This window comes from Equus caballus, chromosome 4 (assembly GCF_041296265.1).
Source record: "Equus caballus isolate H_3958 breed thoroughbred chromosome 4, TB-T2T, whole genome shotgun sequence".
NCBI classification, from domain to species: domain Eukaryota; kingdom Metazoa; phylum Chordata; class Mammalia; order Perissodactyla; family Equidae; genus Equus; species Equus caballus.
Window position 1 is genome coordinate 83,714,857 of NC_091687.1, and position 23,053 is coordinate 83,737,909.

General features: G+C 35.0%; 1 protein-coding gene across 1 annotated transcript in view; it reads right to left on the bottom strand.

Annotated features, from left to right (window-relative positions):
- The window catches only part of WASL (WASP like actin nucleation promoting factor), a 72,480-nt gene that overhangs the window by 20,514 nt on the left and 28,913 nt on the right, over positions 1 to 23,053 (bottom strand). The window contains exons 2-5 of the mRNA XM_023639587.2: positions 13,233 to 13,367; positions 11,206 to 11,292; positions 9,913 to 10,009; positions 5,942 to 5,965 (exon numbers count right to left, since the gene is read on the bottom strand). Of these exons, the coding sequence (XP_023495355.1) occupies positions 5,942 to 5,965; positions 9,913 to 10,009; positions 11,206 to 11,292; positions 13,233 to 13,367 (343 nt within the window). The remainder of the gene's footprint in view (positions 1 to 5,941; positions 5,966 to 9,912; positions 10,010 to 11,205; positions 11,293 to 13,232; positions 13,368 to 23,053) is intronic.

Sequence of the window (23,053 nt, forward strand, 5' to 3'; positions counted from 1 at the left end):
GATCGGATCCTAGGCGCGGACATGGCACCGCTCATCAGGCCACGTTGAGGTGGTGTCCCACATCCCACAACTAGAAGGACCTGCAACTAAGATATACAACTGTGTACAAGGGGGTTTTGGGGAGATAAAGCAGGAAAAAAAAAAAAAAAAAGATTGGCGTCAGTTGTTAGCCCAGGTGCTAATCCTTAAAAAAAAAAGACGATTGGCAACAGCTGTTAGCCCAGGTGCCAATCTTTAAAAAAATAAAAAAATAAAAAAATTAAGATGGAAAAATTCTCAAAACACTCCTGTTCCACAAGGATCAACAGTAAAAATATCACAAGTATCTTTAGGAGTGACACTAAATGTAGCACAAAACTTGTTTCATAATTCACAAAAATATTCTTGGTCTTAAAAAAGCACGAGAGTCTGAATGATGTATTCAACTTAGAAATTCCTCATAAATTTAACTTTTATAAGCCTTATAAAGGGTAACACATGTTTCTTAGAGACTCTGTTTAAAATATATGATTCCCTGACAAAACCTCCTACCAGATCAAATTCCTCTGACATGATTACATTAATGACAATTTCCAAAATGCTGTATAAAACACAATCACTATCATGCGGAAAAGCAGTTAACCTAGCACGCCTGAGGACGCTACGCTTAGAAGGGTCTGCTTGCAACGCTGGCCCTCAGCTGGCATTTGTGAACTAGGATTTCAAGAGGGTTTCCATCATTGCCTGATAAGATGAGCTCATTGTGCCTCAACTGTTTGTGCTAACAATGTGGTTTATGCTAAACATTTGCTTTCCTCTGGTATGTGCTAGACAGAGGAAGCCTACATAACTAGACCCAAATAAACCCTAGGTACTGAGACCCTAATGAGCTTCTCCTTTTACAACATTTCACGTGTTCGAACAATTCATTACTGGAGGATTTAAGTGCATTCCCTGTGACTCCAACAGGAGAAGACTCCTGGAAACTTGTGTGTGGTTTCCCTGAGACTCAACCCCATGTGTCTTTCCCTTTGTTGATTTTGTTTTATATCCTTTCACTGTAATAAATCTTTGCCATGAGTACCACTATGTACTCAGTTCTGTGAGTCCTAGTGAATCACCACCAACTGTGGGGATGGTTTTGGGGACGCTAACACAATCACAGAATGGCAAATAGAAATCTCAAGAAATTCTAGGCTAATGTATATTAGGTAACCACTAAATGTCAATTTGACTGTAGTTCTTCAATTGTGCTAAAAACCTCCATGTGTTCTATTCTTAAAGTTATCTGAAAGAAAAATGTTTATTTACATGGGCAAATTATATATAACCCATTTTCTCTCTTTCAACTCTACTGTTAAAGATGAAATAAAGCTAAAATGAAATTATGAAAACCATCTTCCACCTTATCAGACAAGTAAACAATTTGGAAAGATGTGTATTTTTAACATCACCAAAATTCAGCTATTTTCCCTCAATATTCAGTCTACTTACATATAAGTATAATATGTAACTGTCTAAAAGTTCTATTTATAATTTCATACAAAATTCCATGAGAAGTTGCTCATATTGGCAAGAAATAAAGAAAGTCTTCTTGGAAAAAACGGAAGCTAGTGAATAATATAGATAAAATCCATAAAAGCTGACTCAGTATCAAGGTATAATCTGAAAATAATTGGATCAAGAAAAAAGATTAGTTAAGCAATGGAAGGCTTATTAAATAGTACACAAAGACTTGGATTTTCAAACCAAAATATTTGGTTTGAATATTTGCTCAGATATCAGCATTTATTATAGTTTCACAAAACAAGAGACTTATTGAGAATACCCAGAATCAGAGTATTAGAGGGTTGAACTGGGGTCATACTCATACCTTCATAGACTTACTAGTGATCCGTTTTTACTTCTCATTCTTCCCTCTTCTTATAATTTATCTTTACCAATCAGTATCAGCAACATCATCCACAATAAGCTGATGCAAATCACTATTTCCTTTCTTAACTTTATACTTAACAGAATTTAAGAATTGACTTTAGGACAGATTTAGGAGTACCGGAGTTAGGTGTTCTTTTTATACAGACCACCCTTCCTGAAAGAGGTGCTCAAACATCAATGATAAAGGAGCAACCAGATTCACCACTAAAAAATAACAAAACAAAATTAACAACTATAATTAGTTTTTAGGAAAAAACAAAAATAAAAATATTTTTATTCTTTATATAGAAGTAATCTATTATACTATGGATGATCTAAATGGTAATAGAGTTGGGTAAAGTTTGACAGTTTAAATTATCCAAGCTAGTAAATTCCTTTCTGGAAAATAACAGATTCTTGTAAGCCTGATTCCTAACTCACTAGAGAAAATAACTCAGCCATCACTGAAGAAAGCTTAAGGATGAAGAGGACAGGAAGAAAATGTAAGTGTTATACGGAATCAATAACAAAGTTTAACTCATAGTGTGTACGACTGTGTTTCCCCTCCTCCCTCTACCCGAAAATCAGATGTGGATATATTGTTATGGATTTGCCAAGCTGTTTATAAAGCCCATTAGCTATTTAGTGTCATTACACATGAATTTCATCAGTATTTGTTAAAGTATTATTTAATTAAATCTATATAGGAAAATCCAGACTATAGAGATGTATAGAAAATTAGTATTAGCTGAGAAATAGTTTTTCTAACTCTTTCATTTTATAGACGAAAACTAAGGGTAAGAAGAGTCAAGTGATCTGTCTAAAGTCACAGAACTAGTGACAAGGGCAAAGGTGAACTCTGCTACCTTGGTTCCTAGTCTACTACCCTTCCTGTTAACTACTGTACCTTTTACACAAAAGTCAAAATATAAGGTGATTGATAATGCTAAATTTACAGATGTTACATTATTTCTTTACCAATTTATCAGTTCTCTTAGTTTGTAGTCCAACAGTTCATCATTCAATAAACATTTACTAACAACTTTCAAAATTTAGAAAAAAGGTTTTCTACATCTTTAAGAGATTGTGTACTTAGTTATTTCTGTTGACAAGAGTCGTTTACTTTAGAGTTTGGAGGGGTTAGGAAATAAGTTTAAAAAAGTGTTCTACAGCCCAATTACATACCTGTTTCAAAAGTGACACACTAAAAAAAGTGATAACCTGTATAAGGCACAGAGTTATTTTTAAATAAAGTTAAGTTTATGGAAGATTTGGTAACGGAGATACTCTTAAATCATTTCTAATAAAGTTTAGTTATTCTATTTATGAAATTATACTCATCCTAAGAACATGTATTAAGTAAATACATTAATGGAGGGGGTTGTTTCCCTTCTTTTTTTCAAAAAACCGTCAAATGACAAATTCCCTTCTGATTAAGGACAACTGACACAGAAAAGTTTTTTTTAATATTCTCATTGAACAGTATTTTTAGTTAATTTTAAAACTACAAAGAACAAACTAAAGTCTTCCCCTCAATTACATAAAAAGCAGAGAACCCTCACCAAAGTAAAATAGTTGAGAAACAGGTGGCCCAGAAGCCTCTGATGTCAAGCAGTCATGAAGCTGAGAACAAATCAGTGGAAAGCATCTAAGCTAAAATGTGAGACTGACCAATAAAGAAAAAAGAAAGATGTATGGACTAGGAGTTAGTGAGGAAGACACTGAATTGCATTTCAGGAATATACATTACTTCCAAATAAAGTGCCTTTTTAATAGTCACAATTTGAAAAGGTCTGCTAAACTGATCATCTGAGGATCTGAGACCAAGTACCTGCATGGACACTGCAAGGTTGTTAGGTTGTCCACTGCCACCTAGTGGTAGTGCACAAAATGTAGAAAAGTAATATGCCACCACCAAGACAGTGGTCTCTGCACTGGGGGGAGAGCAAGATAACTGACTGCACAGCAGGAAAATATACTAAAACTTCTATTTATAACCCTTTATTTCATTCTTTATTGTGTATGTAATATATTAATACCATATTACATGTATATTTTATAAATAAGTACACAAATATTTGCAATATATGCTGTATAATTTTGCATTTTAAATTCTCCATATATTTAATGAAAAAAAGTTTGGGACCACTGCACCAAAGGGTTAAAATTATAGATCTAAAGATTTAAAACCAAGAGCAATCTCAGAGAAAGAAACATTTAATTATGAGTCTCTCTCTTACTAGCGGTAATGTAATTCTGAGACACCACTGTTGCATAAAAAATATCCACATTCTATCTATTCATGGATTAGATGTTCTTCAGAAATACATATTACATGTATTGAAAAGATGAAATTTAAAAAGCCCATCAAGTATTTACATCCTTAACTTTAATTATGTTATTTGTACATCTACACTTTAAAATCTCTGGTTACTTTTCCCAAAGATGCAACCACAAGGAAGCCTTCCCCCACTCATAGTCAATATATGCTCACAGAATGCAAAGTAAGTGAATAAATTCAAAAAGATTACTTCTGATTCAGCTGCTTCTGCTTACTTTGCCTCTGCCACGTACTAGCTGTGTAACTTAAGGCATGTAACTTACCCTCTCTAGGTCTGTTTCTCCTTCAAAATCATCTGGACATAGCATAGGGGTTGAAGGGCCAGGCTCTGGAGTTATCTCGCTTGACACTGAACCCTGCTCTACCACTTACTAATTATGCGACCTTGAGTAAGTTATCTATCTGTGGCCCAGTTTGCTCATCTATAAAATAGGGATAATAGCAGCTACTCTTCCTAAGGTTGCTGGACAGTCCCTGGCAAGTTGTAAATGATCATTAAATAGTAGCTGCTATTATTATAATTATCATTGTTTTCATCATGATAACTAATATTTGTTAAATGCTATGCTAAGCACTTTGATTACTTCATTTAATCTCCATAGCAGTCCTATAAAGTTTACGTACTAAATTGCCATTTAAAAAAGAAAGTCAAAGTATACAATTCTTGGCACATGGTAAGCATTATTGAAGGTAGTCAGACATTTTTTAAAAAAATTATAATACGGTAAATAATCCAAAATTTAATACAGCAATATTTGGTTCACGTTTTTATATCAGGAAAACAAATTTAAGGACAAAATTGAAGGTAATATATCTCTTTAAAAGAAACAAACTCCAACAATCACCAAGAACTACCATATATTAAGAACTCTGTATTAACATGCTAAGTGTTTCCCTGAATAATCATTCTAAATTCTGATAAGAGGATTTGAGATGCTTCTAAAAAGCATCAGCTATATTCCCCATTATAATGGCTACTGGAGCAATGGTTCTTTACCTTCATAGGGTCAGGCACCCCATTTAAATGTGATGAAAGCCATGGATCCTCTCTCCTCAGAGGAAAGAACATATATACTTATAAAACTTAGCACACAATTCCAGGGAGGGTTTATGGAGTCCAGGATAAGAATCTCTGCCCCTGAGCTCTGAGATTTTGTCCTTTATATCTTGTTATTCTGCTTTTACTCTCTGGTATACAACATATTTTTTAAATAAATGAATCCATAATACTTCAAGTGTTCATTATCAAATTAAGGAGGGTTAGATACAGCTACCATTTGTTCTAAACATATCATCATAGTAAGTGTTCATTCTGAAAGGGGATAGTTTCAAATTACCAGTGTGAAATAGTATTTTGAAATAAGAAAGATAAACCTTAAAGTAGGAAATGAATATGCTAGATAAAATTTACTGCCTTTAAGGAAGATATTAAGACTAGATTCTACCATTTTTACACTTAATCGTGAATACAGAATTAAGATATAATAGTGATCTTCACCCTATGTAGTCTTCTCACATCTTAGAAAAAAGCTAAAGCATATTATATTTCTAAGTTTCATCTATTACTTATTTTAAAATAAGAACACGACAACCTACAGTATTTTATCATAGTTATTAAATATTAGATATTAATGTATAATACATGTTTCTACAAGGATTAAACTATAATCTAAAATCTTTTTGATGAATAATTATCAAAGAACTTACCATTTGGGGTATCTCGTCTTTTCTCTGTTAGAAAATAAAAGAATATTATTAGACATATGTAATACAAAAAAACCAAAAAATTAATTCATCTAAACTCTGTCTTATTCCTAAGATGATATACAGGTGGTTAAGAAAAGTTTCTCTGAGGAACTGACATTGAGCAGACATCTGAATAAAATGGGAGAGGAAACATTTCAAATACCCTACTGAGGGAATGGCTGAAGGAACACCATGAAGACTGGATTGGAGTGAGTCAAAGAGTGGAAGCAGGTAATTCAGAAGGAGAGCCAGGGACTCTGTAGGGTCTCACAAGCCATGGTTAAGGAATATAGATTGCATTTTACATGTGACAGGAAGCTCTTACAGGAGTGAGTCAAAGAGTGGAAGCAGGTAATTCAGAAGGAGAGCCAGGGACTGGATCATGTAGGGTCTCACAAGCCATGGTTAAGGAATATAGATTGCATTTTACATGTGACAGGAAGCTCTTACAGGGTTTTGAATAGGGCAAGGGACATGATCTAACGTATGTTTTTAAAAGTTTACTCTGGCTACTTTGTGGAAAAGAGATAGTAGGGGGCACAGAGTGGCAGCAGGGAGACTAGTGAGGGAGTGGGGGTAGTGCAGATGACAGAAGATGGTGGCTTGGATTAGGGTGGTGGAAGCAGAGGTGGTTAGAAATAGATCTAGAACGTGTTTTTGAGGGGAGACAACGGATAGGATTTATGAGGGACCATGGTGAGCCAGAGTGACAAGGTGGAGCCAATGCCTTTTACTGAGATGGGGAAGACTAGGAGAGGAGTAGGAACAGGTCTGACTGGGGCTGGGGAACATGAATCAAGTGTTCTGCTCAGAGATGTTAAGTCTGAAGGCTATTCTGACACCCAACTGGAGTAGACAAGTCTGAAGGTCAGGGGAGAAGTCAGTAGTGTAGGTAAAACTTTGGGTGTCATAAGCACAGAGAGAGTGTAGTCAAAAGCTACAGGACTGAATGAAAGCACAAAGGTAATGAGAATACCCAGAGATGTCTGAGCACTGGTGCAGACCAAAATAATACTGAAAAGCTATAGCCAACTAGATAGGAGTAAAACCAGGAGAATTTCTGTCAATCCTTTGTATTCATACTCTTACATACCAGGTTTGACACAATTTTGGCTTTAAGAAGGTTCAAAAATGATTGAAGAATTTAAACAAATGTAATTTTCACAGATTTTCCAATATAAAATTTTCTGAAATTATAAGAGAAATACCCATAAAAAACAAAATAATTAGTTTATAAACAGCCATAAACTAAAATTAACAGGATTTAATTGCGGGACAAGTTAAAAATCCTGGCAATGGGAAATATATGTATTACTCCACCTGGTGGTCTGATGAAGTAACTTTCTGAAACATTTAATAAGCAAGTCCTATCTACGTCAATGAACGCCAATCTCCAATTTTCAAGGTGATGATATCTCTGCATCCAGAGAGGAAATATTTCTTAGATCAGTGACAGCACAGATACAGAAATATACTGAGATGAATATAAAGTTCAGAGTGTAAGTTCTAAAAGCAATTACTTAGAAATATAACATTATCCTGGCTTGAGAGCCATTCGTGTGGAAAAAAAGGAGGGTTTGGTTGAACAGAGAAGTATGGGAGCTAATCGTGTGATGTACTTGCTAGAAACATTAGCAGAACAGTGTTTAATCAAATCAAGGGACGTTGCAGTATCACACTACCAGTCAGACTACTTTTGGAGTACTGTGTTCAAATCTGGACACCATATCTCAAGGTGTACTATTTCCTTAAATCTGGACCATTTGAAGAAGACATAAAAACCTATAGTGGATTCAGAGCACAGCATATTCTGGATGATGAGTCTATAAACTACATCATGTGAGGAATAAGAAACTGGAACTGGTTAAACCAAAGAAAGTGAAGCCATACGGATGACATGACAAATGGCTTCCAATATTAAACAGCTACTGGGAGTAAAAGAAAATGGACTAATTCTTTGTTGCTCCAAAAGGTGGAGCCCAAACATTTAAGTTAAAGAGAGGCGATGCTGGAGTCTGACTCAGCAGGGAGGGCTACCCAGGGGTGAATCAGCTGCCACCCTAATGTGATCTTTCTGCTTCTGAAACACTATGCCTAAAAGCTTAGGAACTATATGAAACAGAATACCTAAGACATCTTTAAGTGACCTACCTATTTCAAAGTCAATTACTCTATATTGTAAGAAGTATTTTCTACTCTTTTTTATATTGAAAACGTCACATATTTTGACTAAAAGCAGCTCAAGAGAGCCCCTGGCCTAGCACTACTGTACGTCATTAAAATAGGCACTAAACCATAAATTATTCCATAGCATTAAATCCTTTGCTAGCATAGAATCAAGTGGTAAATGGCCTTGGCCCCAAAAAGAAGTAAAAAAAAATAGGCCCCTAATAATTCTCCTATTCACTTAGTACAAGTGAGATACAGTAAGACAGCAATAGTGAGACAACAGCTTAATTCTTTTTACCTCACCCCCCTCCTGGAAACCCATTAAAATAACAATAAAGATGCATAACATGGAATATATGCTTTTAACACTTCTGTTTTCCAGATTCAGTGTCTTCCTTTTTCATGGCTTACTCCCTCTTATTGGTAAAGCACATCCTTGAACAGAGTGATCTTCAAACTGCGTAATATGTACTCTTGGATATACAGAAAGACTTTCCAAGGAGTATATAGGCATGGCTAGTTTTGTGGGATCTATTTGCTGATCTCAATCCCCATGTTATTTCTTCTAAAATTGATCTACTTAAAGAAGATGCTTTTGGAGAGGTTCACCTTTCCTAATCACCATTCTCCCACTTTACAACAGAAAGACTTGATACACTGTTGTCAAACAGTGCTATATCAATGAAGTTAAGGCTCTATAATAGCCCGCATTGTTCTCTAATTGTTTTACACATATTAGCATCTGATGCATTAAACTAAGTTCTATATGGTCTTATAATATACAATAGTAGGGACAAAACAGAGAGAAGCCAGGCCAGCCCCAGTGGCCTAGTGGTTAAATTTGGTGTGCTCCACTTCCATGGCCCAGGTTTGGCTCCCGGGCATGGATCTACACCCCTCTGTTAGTGGCCATGCTGTGCTGGTGAGCCACATACTGAAAAATAGAGGAAGACTGCTACGGATGTTACCTCAGGGTGAATTTTCCTCAGGTGGAGGAAAAGAAAAAAAAGAGAGACAAGGCAATGTTTACACATCTTATCTGCAACTTTATTTGCTTCTGGGCTTGCCTGAAGTCTTCACAAAGTATAAAACACCTTTAAAAATCTAAGTTATGAACAATGTCATAAAAATGCAAATTTAAGAGTCAATATACATGGAATTTATCAACAAAAAAGGTTACTGGAATGAGTTCTTCAGTAAATCTGAAAAAAATCCATTCTCAATAAAAATATTCTTTCTTTTAAGGTAAGGAATAGCAACTTTTTTTTTTTTTGAGGAAGATTAGCCTTGAGCTAACATCTGCTGCCAATCCTTCTCCTCCTTTTTTTTTTTCCTTGCTGAGGAAGACTGGCCCTGAGCTGACATCCTTGCCCACCTTCCTCTACTTTATATGTGGGACGCCTACCATAGCATGGCTTGCCAAGCGGTGCCATATCCGCACCCAGGCTCCGAACCGGCAATCCCCAAGCCACCAAAGTGGAGCGTATGAACTTAACTGCTGCACCACCAGGCCAGGCCCCACAATCACTTTTTTTGTAAGGGGTAGATAGTAAATATTTTAGACTTCGTGTGTCACAGTCTCTGTCATAACTATCCAACTGTGTTGTGGCAAAAAAGTATCCATAGACAATACATAAACCAATGAGCACAGCTGTGTTTCAATAAAACTTTATTTACAAAAATAGGTGGTGGGCCAGATTTGTCCCATGAGCCATAGTTTGCCAACTCCTGTTTAAAAGAATTAAAAAAAAAGAAAAGTTTACCAGATTTCCTTTGTCGCCGGCCCAACAAGTCTGTAACTGCTTTTCGGAATTTTTTTGCTTCCTCTTCATTGGCAAAATTAAGAGCAACTTGACAAGTCTGAAATATTTTCATCAAGAAAGGTAAACAACAAAAAACAATGAATTTAGCTTTATTTAACAAAAAAGTTGATAACCAACAGAAGTACATTTCTGAAGAGGAAAGTTGACTTTATGAGCAGAAAAGAAATTATTTTATGACCTGAATAACTTAAGGAGGCAAAAAGGATGGAGAAGATAAAGTAAAAGACTACTACTAGAAAGGTTACCTATTATCTTAGACACTCCAATATTAAATTGCATACTTCATTTTCAACAAAAACAAAAAATAATAAACTGAATTTGATCCTTCAACAGAGCTCTGTAAATAACTTGGATTAGAAAAAGCAAACTGGAAAAGTTGGTCAATTCTATCTTTACTAGTTTATGTTTTTATTTCACAGCTCAATTACAGGCATTACTTAAATTATAACCTTAATTCATGTAAATTATCAAAAAATGCAGAAACACACTGACATTATTTATTATTATGGCATTTAATGCACATTTTAGATATGTACATATATTTATATCCTATCTAGAAAAATAACAGCTAGAGAAGAAAACACTTTCTGAAAAGATGATCATATCATCTAATCCAATCTTTTTTCATTGTAGAAAATACAAATATAAAAACAAAGAAAATTAAAATCACCCATAGCCATCACTCAGAAAATCCCTGTAAGCATACAGTATAGAAATCCTTCTAACATTTTCCTCAACTATATGCAATAAATTTTTAAAATTCTGTTTTCTCTTATGTATTGTATTTCAGCATTGTTTTAGGTCATAAACCATTTTTTCACAAAATAATTTGAATGGCAATATAATTTCAATATTTAAAAGTTACCAGGGATTAGCGGACAATTGAGAATTCACCTTTATAGATAAGAAAACTAAAGCCCAGAGAGGTTAAACTATCTTCCCAAAGCCACAGACAAGTTAAACTATCTGCCTGAAGACAGCGAGAAGATGAAAAACCAAGTCTCTTTTCCACACAGCAAATTACATTTACAGTACTCTTTGAAAGCCTTTTTTTGGCCCTTAAAATATCTGCCATTTCCTCCTATTTAGCTATAATATCTATAAAGAGGGTTTCAAAGTAAAATAATTCTTTTATTTTATACAATGTTTACACAAAAAGCTCATAAATACTTTCCATGGACAAATGTAAAAGAAATGACATTAAACATGGCAATAAAAGAAAATATAACTTACATCTCCAGCAAAGGTATGAAAATATCCTCTAGGACTATTATATACAAAGTTATTGTATAGCTCTTGTTCCCACAACAGTTTCCCATCCTAGAAAAAAAGGAAAAGTTAAAGTAAGAGTTACCAAAAAAAAAAATCTCTAGGAATAAAACAAAACAGATGACTTATATTACGTGAACTGTTTACATTAACAATAACTTTTACAAACACATATAGCACATATATGTATACTACAGTAGTAACATATCACACAATTTAATCAGTAATTTCTTAATAAAACAGTAAATACTGGATAATAAAACTACATAACAAGCGAGTTTAATTCAGCATGCTAAGATATGACCTCATCAGCCAAGCATTTCCAAATATAGTTACTTGTCAAATACATAACCAGAACAATTACTAGATCATCAATGTTAGACAGACGGTGTAGGATATTTTTGTACATGCGCTAATTATCAATACACAGTTCCATCAGCCATATTTAGACTGTGTGCTATCAAATATTACAGGAATACTTCATGCTGTTTTCCTCAATTCCATAGATGCTGGGAGGGTTAAATATATCTTCTCTGTACTGCTTATTAACAATCTTTGAATTCCTAACTTTTGCAGTGTGATGGGACCCCCTAATTAAACATTGGTATAAGTAGTTTCAATCACGTGCAGAAAGAGACTGACGATTAAAGTGCACCAGGGTTAAACTATGGTTAAGAGAGTCATGGATGATTGTCAGTCTATGGCCATAGTATAAGAAATATAATTAACCATAATACCAAAGGTGGTTAATTACAAGTATTCAGTAATGGTTATCTACAACTGGGAATAAGCGATCAGAAAATTATAATGACTGCCCTATTGTGAAATGCAAGGTCCTACCTAGACCCCAACATTAAAGTATTTAAAATACATTGTATACACATGATAACCACTATAATGGAATTCCTTTCTTCTCAGTGGAGTTATATGTGTATTCCATTTCTAAACAGTGCTTGTCCTTGGTGGTAAGAAATAGGTGAAAGGACTTAGGAGTTTCTCTCCAACTATGCATGTGTTCCCCATCCCCTGGAATCACTGTCATAGTAAGCCACTGTTAGTAAAAGGAGCAAGCCATATCTCTCAGCTGTCTCAGGATACGGGAAGTAGATACTAAGAAGAAATTAATTTACAAAATGCAGTAATTTAAATCTCATTTAATCTCAAGGAAATACTTTGCAACAGACCCAGATGGTTATTCTATTTTACAAATCAATAAGTCTAGGCCTAGAGAAGTAAAACAGTTTGACTACAATCTATCTGACCATAAGGATCGTCCAGGAGTCCAAAGTCAGTTTTAGTTTTTTGCAATTATAATCCCATTATACTTACTCCCACATATAAATACTAAGCAAGGAGGCTTACCTACAGGAAAAGTCTTAAAAGATAAATGCAGACAATCTCAGCAAAAAGAATTACTTTTACATAACTATAAGAGATGTATACCTGACAAAGGAATACCTGTCCAATCTAGGACAATGTGGATTTATGCTTGAGAGTGAGGAATACAAAGCTGTGAAAATCTGAATGTACTGAGAAACAACATAAGGAAAATTGGGTAGCAAATGCATTATTATAGATACTGCATAACGCTTTAAACCTAGGCTGAAGTAAACAGCACATACCAAGCTAAAATAGACTTTTCTAGCTCCCTGAAAGGACTATGTTTGCTAGTCTGTAATGAATAGGATGGAATAAAAGAATATTATTAGAAAAGAAGAGACTGGGAAAGCCCAAGATCCAAAGGCATTAAAAACGAATACCTTTAATGTATGGTGGCAGTGGGAAGATAAAAATAGGAAGCTATTCATGTTCCGGCTCCTATTTGGTCACAAGACTCATGCTTCAATATCTGAAACCAAGCTTCACTCTTCTAATATTAATTTAAGTATAACTTTAAAATTACATACAGGATAAGCAAATCTATACTAAATTATAATTGAGGTAGAAAACCTCATCATCTACAGTTTAAGCTGAAGCAAAAGAAAACTCACCTTGATATCAAATATTCTTAAAAAATAAGATCTCTGTGGATTGTCCTTAACAAGACAAGCAACACCACTGCACTTCTTTGACCACATACAGTTCCGATCTGCTGCATATAACTGTACCACTGCTGATGACATAGTCTGCAAAATAGAAAATTTATAGCCATTAGGTTTAAAATAACATTCAGATGACCACAGTCCCTGCTGACATCTTGGCTGCAACTTCATGGGAGACATCGAATCAGAACCACCCAGCTAAGTTGCTCCTGAATTCCTGACCCACAGAAACAAGGAAATAATGAACATTTATTTTAAGCCACTACTTTTTGAAGTAATTTCTTATGCAGTCATAAATAACTAATACAATAACTATACTAAAACTAATTATTGAAAGCTAACATTTATTGATGCTTAAAATGTGTCAGGAAATGTGCAAGGCACTTTTAAATATAACCCCATTTGATTTTTATTTCTATTATAACCTCATCTTATGCTTGAGAAACCCACGGTTAAAGAGGATAACGTGCTCAATATCACACAGCTAAGTGGCAGAGCTGAAAATTCCAATCCAGGCAATTTGTGACTTCAGATCCTGTATTCTTAAGCTCTGTTATATACTGTTTTCCAATAAAGTGAACTTGTAAGCAATGAAGTAGTAGTATTAATAAATGCTGACTTGTATAGAGGCAGTTAACCACTTTAGTATAGGTAGTAAGTCAAACTTGAAAGCAAGATTTGTGGTTACCAACTACAGTGCTGGACGCTTTAAACATATTATCATCCTGGAAGAAAGATTCTACTATCTCCTTTTTTAAAGATGGTAAAACTGAGGGAAAGAAGATTTTAACTGGCTTGCACATAGTCACACAGCTTGAAACTATATTGAAGATATGAAAAATGATTTGAATGACTACTGTCCCAATTTTCCCAAGGATATACCAACTGGTATCCTTTTAGATGCATAGGAGAGAAGCTAATTCATTATGTGCAATGGACACCTTTGAGCATTAAGGTTTTCCAGCACATCATGTTGTCACCTCCCTCATGACTGTATCATGAAACAATGGAAATTTTCAACTAATTCTACGTTTTGTTTATATTATAATCTAGAATATAACTATTCACACTTAGTTTCTGTAAGAGTGATATACACATACACTCTAGTACAGCACTTACAGATCCTCTGTAAACAATAATCATGTTTTCTGATCCAGTAATCTCACTCCTAAACTAGAAATTAAGTTAAAATATAACAAAAAATTGTATTTTTAATATAAACATAAAAACCAAAATATTTATATGAATATATATATTAATCATGATTTTTTAAATAAAAGGAATTTAACTAGAAATAGGAGATGATTTAGTAATTACAGTAAATCAGTTCAATGAATACTGGGCATTGTAACAGAAAATAGACTACATTAAGATTTGGAGATAGTGTTGTTTTGGGTTACTTAACTATGTCTGGGGAATGTACTCCTTGGATAAGGGGATTCCAAAGAACTATTATATATACAAGTCTTTTATAATAATAACAAACTCAGAAATGTAAGAAGAGTGTACTGTTGGGGATCAAAATTCCAAAAGACTTTCCCAGATAACTGTGCTCCATGTTATGTTTTTAACTTCTGCAGATCAAAACTCATCTTTGAATTTCACAGTCAGTCATGAACAGGACACAAAGCAGCTGGAAAAGTTCCACAACAGTCATTAAAAAAATTCTGAAGATAGCTTAGAAACTAAGACATTGAGTTTACAAAAGGAGATTGAAGAGTGTGGGTACACCTTTGGCCTGCTGAAAACATAGCTGTGTTCTTCCGCAAGTACAGAATCTCAGCATGATAGCTCCAGAGACTCCCTGACCCCGAACCTCTAGCACGGAAAACTTCAGAAAAGTGGATTTGGCATATACTATCCAAAGGTATTAAAGATCAGGCTGAAGAATTCAAAAATTAGATGAGAAAATTTGTTTTCCAAGGAAAATTCATATAAATTGAAGCCCTTTTAGTATGGTTCTGTCAAAATGCATTCATTTCTAAAAAAGAAAAGCAAGTAGGAAACTAGATAGCAAGAAAAAGATCTAAAAATCCTCTTACTTTACTTTTTAACCAGAAAACAAGAACTAACAGCTTGCAAAAGAAAAAATGTGCTATTAAATAGAGTCTGAAATCCCATTATGGAAATCCCCTTGCCAAAGGACCAAATATTAATATTGTAAAACATTGTCTGGATATATACGTGAACTTAACAACAAAAACCTAAAAATCCATATTTAAACACTTATATACATTTAAAACAAATTCTTAAAACATCTGCTTAAGAAATAGAGACCCGTTAAACAGTTTGATAATTTTCCATACAAACATGGCCGGCATTATAAACCTTATTCTACAATTTATAAAATTTTAATTCTAAAGAATCCAACTAATCATTAAGCAATTTTCAGTAACTGGATTTTCAAAATTTTGCTACAGTCGTATTGTCAGTCTAAGTGTGTCTCTTTCACTCCTTCTTATCTTAGATTATCAAAGTCTTAAAATTATATACCATAGCACCTTGTAAAGCCTTTTCTGATTAATTCAGAATAATTATAGTGAATTCAAAATAGGTTACACATATAACATTCAATATATAAAGGCTAAAACTAGAAAAAGAGTGACTATCCTTTAAATTCTAGATTGACAGTGGCTTAATTAAGTTTTTAAAAACATTCCTTCCATTCCTTTAAAGTAATTACAGCTAATCAACTCCATTACTTTTTGTCTTTCATAATCAAGAAGGTATTACTGAAAAACAACCCAAGGACAAGTGCTTAGGAAAGGAAATTTATTTCTTATTAGCCCAATAAGGTTAGGGTTAAAATTTATTAATTAAAAGGAAAAAAGGTAGAACTTCTTTAGAACTTCTGTAGAAACAGAATCTATCGTATGCATCCTAATATTTCAGTACTGACAGATCGCAATAACACATTCCTCTTCAGCACTTTCACTCTCAAGGGCAGAAATAAGATGAAGTAGGAATTCCGGGATGGGAATCCTTCCCACCGTCCTTCAGCAGGGCACACTTACCTCTCCAGAGTTGACCTTGCACCGGTCAAGAACTTCTTCCCTGATACCCCAGGCTGAAACGACTGTATGCTTTTTCCTTGTGTTTCTAAAGTACCTTTTTGTGTATCTTGTGTAAATCTTGTTACATCACAGATCTTATTCTAAAACAGAATAATTTTCTGTATTGACTTATTACCCATTAAATACACTATGATTCCCTTAAGCACCTAAAATAGTTCTGCAAGCCTATACTTTCATTTCACCTACACTTTGCCCCAGGTAAGCAAACATTTGTTAAATTAAAAGTTGCATATTCTGATTTTGATAATGATACTATGATAATGAATAAGAGAATGGCCCTTGATTTTAGGATACAAACCCTCAAGTATTATAAAGAGGCATCACATGGACAACTTACTCTTAATGACTCAGAAAAAAATAATAGCATGCATATATATACAGAGAGGGAACCATATATATAAATGTATATAAAATGTTATAAACGTCTGACAAACTTGGATGAAGGATATATAGGAATTCTTTGTACTGTTACTTGCAACTTTTCTATAAGTATGAGTTTATTTTGAAATAAAAATTTTTTACAGTACAAATTATTCATAAAAATGTAAGACTTTAGTCCTCTTCCACAGCCATGACAGGATTGGGAAGGTGGCTCTATTCTCAGAGCCACTGGTACCTCCACATATGTTAGCCACTGCCACACTGACCCAAAACTAAGAAAACTACCACTTTCCCCATTTTTCTCTATACTTACACCAACTCTGTTCAAAGGAGTCATCTTGAAGAAGACTTAAATCATAAACATTCACTATTTTATAGTTTAAATTTCTTTCACATTTTCAGAATAACCATGTTATATAACAGGTCAGAATAAGAATTTTAGATCAGGAAACTGAGATGCTTCTTTTATTACAGAATTGGCTAATTACAGGGGAAAGACTGGAAAATACCAGGACTTGTAGATCCTTGCTTGACAACCAACTGCCTACAACAAGACTAATATGACCTAACACTGAATAAGTGTCTACAATGATTATTATTTTAATAATCGAATAAATATACAATGCTGTTAAAGGAAATAATTTTTAAAGATCTATTTTCAACAAATATCCAAAATAAACTGAGTGCGGAAAAAGAAATCAAATGACTGAGTAAAATAAAGTCTTTTCTATGATTACAATGGCCTAGATTAATAGTCAAAGCACTCCAGTTTTCATGTGTGTGTGTGTCCCATTTCTAAAATCTAATTCAGAAAAATTCATCCTACGTTTTCTCATTTTATAAAAGCTAAGCTTTAAATATGTTCCTAGATGCTCTGATGAAGTAGTCACGTGAAATGTCCCATTATTGTCCTGACTATGGAATTTTAATATGAAACATTATAATAGGAATTATAAATATAAAGAAAGATAAAGTACTTGGTCGAATTCTTATAATGACTGAATTACGCAGTGATCTCAAGGAGCAACTTTCTAAATAATTAAAGTATAACATCTCAGTTACATGGCTATCTAAAATACTCAATACAGAAACCAGCAATTTAAAAAATAGAAACAAGACTCCTGAGTGATGAGAACCAATAAAAATTATCCAGGAAAAGAAACGACAAATAATTCACTCTGGAAAGGAGGGATTTTATCAACAGGTAGTTTCCACAGTGGGAAATAACCAGAAAAAGAAAGAAAAAAACAACAGAAAAAGACAAAGATCTTTCTTAAAGAATACATCAAGTACAGAAGACTCCACAAGAAATACTAGTAATCTTTTAAAAATCAAAGCTAGAGGACTGGAAGAGGAGGAGGACAAAAGCAGTAGTAGCAAACAGAATCCTAACAGTGAAGCAAAACGGAGCCGGATAAAAACAGCTGCTGTTTTAGGAATGAAGCACAAAATGTTTTTCAGGCCTTAGTAGCTGTTTAAGAAAACTACTGTGCCAGGTATATTCATTTGGTACATCGTACCTAATATGTACACAGCACTGTGATAAATGGGAGTGGGGTGGCAACACAAGTGGTGTTGAACTCAAAAATGAATTAAACAGACGTAGTCCTCATGAAACGTGCTCTAACGGGCAAACATTAATAATTATTACAAATGCTAAAAAGGGAAAACCCAGTATGCAAGGAAAATGTAAAACCTACCTAGCATGGGAAGGCTTCCCTAAAGTGATACTGTACCTGAAGGATGAAGAGGAATGAGTCAGGTAAGCAAAGGAGTAGGGGGAAGTGGAGAGGAAACAGCATTCTAGGTAGACACATCAACAAAGACTCTACAATGGGAAAGTGCTACATGAGTTCAGGGAACTATGTGTGGTGGAGGATAAGAAAGTAAAGAGTGGCATGGAAGGAAGGTACAGACTTAATATTAAAGCAACATCAAACACAGCTCAAGTCTGTAGTTTAGAGAGATAAACAGCCACATACAGTTTGGAGACCTTGTCTGGAGAGGTGGTACAGTGGTATATCATTTCTGTAACAGCCTTGATGCCTCTCAGTTTCCCCAGTCAGGTATACTCTCCTCCCTCACTGACCCTGGGTTTGTCCATATGACTTGTTTTGACCAACAGGACTTTAGCAAATCTAAGTAGAGGCTTGAAAAGTACTTGCACATTGTGGCTTGCCTTCTTGGAATCGCTGTCCTAAAACCTGGGGTGCAAGATCACATGTAGAGCAAGGCCCCAGTCATGTTACCTGTCCCTGCTGAGCCCAGTTCCCATTAGAACTACCAGCTGAATGCCAATGCATGAGTGAGCCTAGGTGACAGAAGCAGACTAACCACCCAGCCAATCTACAGAATGGTGAGAAATAAACTGATACTGCTTTAAGTTACAAAGTTTTGAGATGGTTTGTTTGCAGTAATAGATAACAGATGTAGGGGATTGTTTTAGTATACTAAAAAACATAATGACCTCCAATAGATGGTTCTAGTTCCTTCTTCCATTCCATTTATACTAGACATGTGTTTAAAATTACCAGTAAAGTTATCAAAATTTTTTAACTACAAATCATAAAAGTTTTAGAGCTCACTCTCATTACCAGCACATTTTCTCTTTTGGAAGTTTTTTAAAAATCACTTTATATCCAAAAGGCTTACTAAAAGGCACGTGCTGGGCACCAGACTAGGCTCACTCACTAAACCACTTACAGCCACACATCAACCTCACGTGGTGCTTGTGATTTAAATTCATACCTCTAGAAAATTATAAATTATATGGCACAGACCCTACCTGCAAACAATCAAAATTATAGATGCTAAAACTACAAATGGCAAGGCTTACTGCATTCTTAATTTTCTACTTGAAGGATAATCATATACAGATAAAGGTGAGAGGGAGACATCTCATCACAGACTGGGTCATGTTTGCAAACAGGTGAGGACACCAAGTTAAAACGGCAGCACAGGTATGGCTTACTCTCTTCTGCCTCTCCTTTTCTATAGACTAAGTGGACCTACTTAAAAGGAATTTTTCTCTTCTTTCGTCTTCTATCTCCTCTTCCCTCTGTCTGCATCTCTCTTGCAAGGTCAGTTGGATTATGGTAAAACCTAAAGTTTGAGTTTGGGTTTTCAGGGCATGAAGGTGGAAAGGAGGTCCCCTAGGATTCTTACCTCAGCTTACCAAAGTTTAACATTACCAGCTGAGATCCAGGCCCTGATAACAAGGTATACATATATAATTCTGCTGCCACTACCCTGCGCAAATAACAGTTTGGGATGAAAAGGTGGAAAGGCAGGTACTTTGGTCACTGATAGGATCGGGGTATTCCTGAATCCTAGAGCCAAATACCATCTGATACCATCTCACCACAGATTTATCAAGCATATAATCCAATCCCCTCATTTTACAGAAGAGGTTAATTTATTTGCCAAAGGTCATATACCAGTCAGTTCTGGATGAATTTCCCAATTAGCTGCTCAGTTTTTATTCACCACACACTACTCTGAGTTCCTAATTTGTCATATTTTTGCTCCATTCCATTTAAATGATTCTCCAAGAACAATATATACTTAATATAACTTTATTCCTCTACTGACCCCATTTGGCTAAGTTTCTTTCTTTATTTTGGTGGAGGTTAAGGGGGAGATTGGCAGTGGTGGGGTGGTGGTGGAAAAACAGGATTGCTAGTGCATGAGGAAAAAGGATCTATGTGAAAAGAAAAATTTCAAGCAGATGTAAGTTACATGTCCTGGGGACACAGGTAGATTTACCTAAGTCAATTAAGTTTCAGGGTCTTTTATTTGGAAGAGCCCCTTACAAGGCTCGGCTCTTCTCCTTTGGGGGAATATATGGAGGTAGCAGCAACTCCAGCCTCATGCCTAGGAGTTCCTCTCTAGCCATCCCTCAAGGTGATCCTGGTACTTCCATCAAGGATAAACTCTCTCAATAGGCAAACAGATATTTGCGTTGGGGGGGAAGGGATTCTTTTATAGTCAATATTATATCCAATGTTAGAATTCTTCATATAACATTTTAAATAGATAGTTATATAGCATTTGCTTAAATATCTGCTGTAATGAGGATCTCTCAACTTGAGGGGAAAAAACTTACTGTTGAGCAGCTCAGAAAACTCTTAGTACTGAACCTAAATCTGTTTTCCTGGCAATTCACACCCATAGGTATTTTATTCTTTATTCATTCATTTAAATGCCTGTTGAGCATTTGCTATGTGATAGGCACAAGTGTTACGCACGATAGCTACAACGATGCAAAACTAGAAAGGTATACTGGCCCAACTAATTACAGCATACTTATTTCTGTGTAGTAGCAATAACATTTTCACTTCCATACTTCTCAGGTCATCTTTTTTTCAGCTAAAATTTAATTTTGACCATTCCTCAACTGACCTGATTTATGATTCTTTATCCATTTGGTTGCCTTTGGTAAGATAAAGTAGATAATTTACGTGTGGTCTGTAATATTAGACTATTAGCAAATATTAGTGCGGAATAGTAACAAAACGATGAGGGAAATGATTTGTTCCCTATCACAAAAAGAAATGCACGCGCAGCCTCGTTCTACCATATTCTATGCTGACGCCACATGGGACTATCTTTCTCTAATTCACTATCCTCTCTCCTATCCTGACCTTCCATTTCAATTCCATGCTCCCAAAGGTAACATACCCTCTCTCACCCTCCTTTTACCCAGCTAACTGCTCACCTTTCAAACCTCAGTTCAGATGTCACCTATGGGATCCCTTCTCTGACACCCCAAAAGAGTGATAACACAACTTATTGTTATATCCTACTATTTATGAGGATAAGCAACATGAAGCCTGCCTAACAAGACACTTTGGTCAGCTTCAGTCATCAACAATTAGAAGAAGAAAGTGGTTCCTTTTTTCACTGAGCCTTACCAAGAAGATTCTCTTCAAAAAAGTCAGTGGCCTGGTTAGGTAATTAGGTCCTCTCAAACTACACAAATGGTTGGGTTAAATAAACATCTTTTAGTGGACAGGAAATGCTAAAGAATTAGATGAAACAGAATCAAAAAGTGGACAAGAATCAAACATGCTGAGAAATTTAAAATTCATTTGGAAAAAACAAAAAGCTTGGAACAGGAAAAATGATGATCTCTGATATAGCTAGTACAGGGGTGTTCCCATTAGGACTCACAGATACTAAGAACAACTCTCTTGGAAGGAAGCCCAAGTGAGTGCTTCCTCAATAGACAGCAGAGCTGCAATCCTATGCAGTCTAGCCCACGTACTCTGAAAATACAGGCAAACACTACTCAAACAATCCTGCTTACGTAGAATAGTAACAAATCTACAAAACACTAAGACGTAAGTTTCTGATAACTAGCAGGAATAAGAAATATTACATAATCAAAGGTAACATAACATACAAAGTGAAAGCAGAGCTATAACTGGCTAGTAATTGCCCTAAAAATTAAATCTCATCATGGTCAAAATGAATAAATTTGTAAGATGCGGTATGCTAAGACAATTTGTATCCTACAGTAACAATGGAATTTGGAGCAAGGAAATAGAGCACATTAAAATATAGGCTACCCAAAATGTTCACACAGATGACCTCGTTTATCATATAAGAGTTAAACTAAGTTCAGTAATGTGTTTGATCTATTTAACTAAACCACGGTAAAGGGGAAACACATTTTAGAAAGACTTCCATCAAAACCACTAAAATATTTCAGAATTTTACATTTACTAACTCAAATCTTCAGAACCTTAAAATTACTCAGGCAACTGGAATTTTCTAGATCATCAAGAAAATATCCACTTAACTCCTTAAATAAACCACAGTTCAGCTACACAATAGGATACTATACAGCTGCTGGGGAAATAAAAGAATAAAGAGGCTCTTTAAGTAATGATAAAGAAAGATCATCAAGACACATTGTGATGTGAGAAAAAAGGAAGGTGTAAAATGAAGGGAATAATATGCTACCATTCGTGCCCAACAGCAGAAGCAAGAATAAATAATCTGCATTTGCCTAAGTATGCATCAAACTGTCTGGAAAGGACGCAGAAGACTAGTAACATAGCTAGCTGTTAGGGGTTTATGTGTGTGCATGTGTTTCGTCCGGGAAGGAAGGGCTGGGTGAACATAGGATAGGATGGAAGAGAAACTCTTCACTTTCTTTTCCTACTTTCTTATTTTAAACCATGTGAATATTTCAGCTTTTCAAAAAATTAAATACTGATTTGAAAAATACACACACAAAAGAAAGAAAAAGACCTATTCAGGTCACATTATGGTACAAGTATGGGGGGGGAGCGGGAATCATCCTCCTCA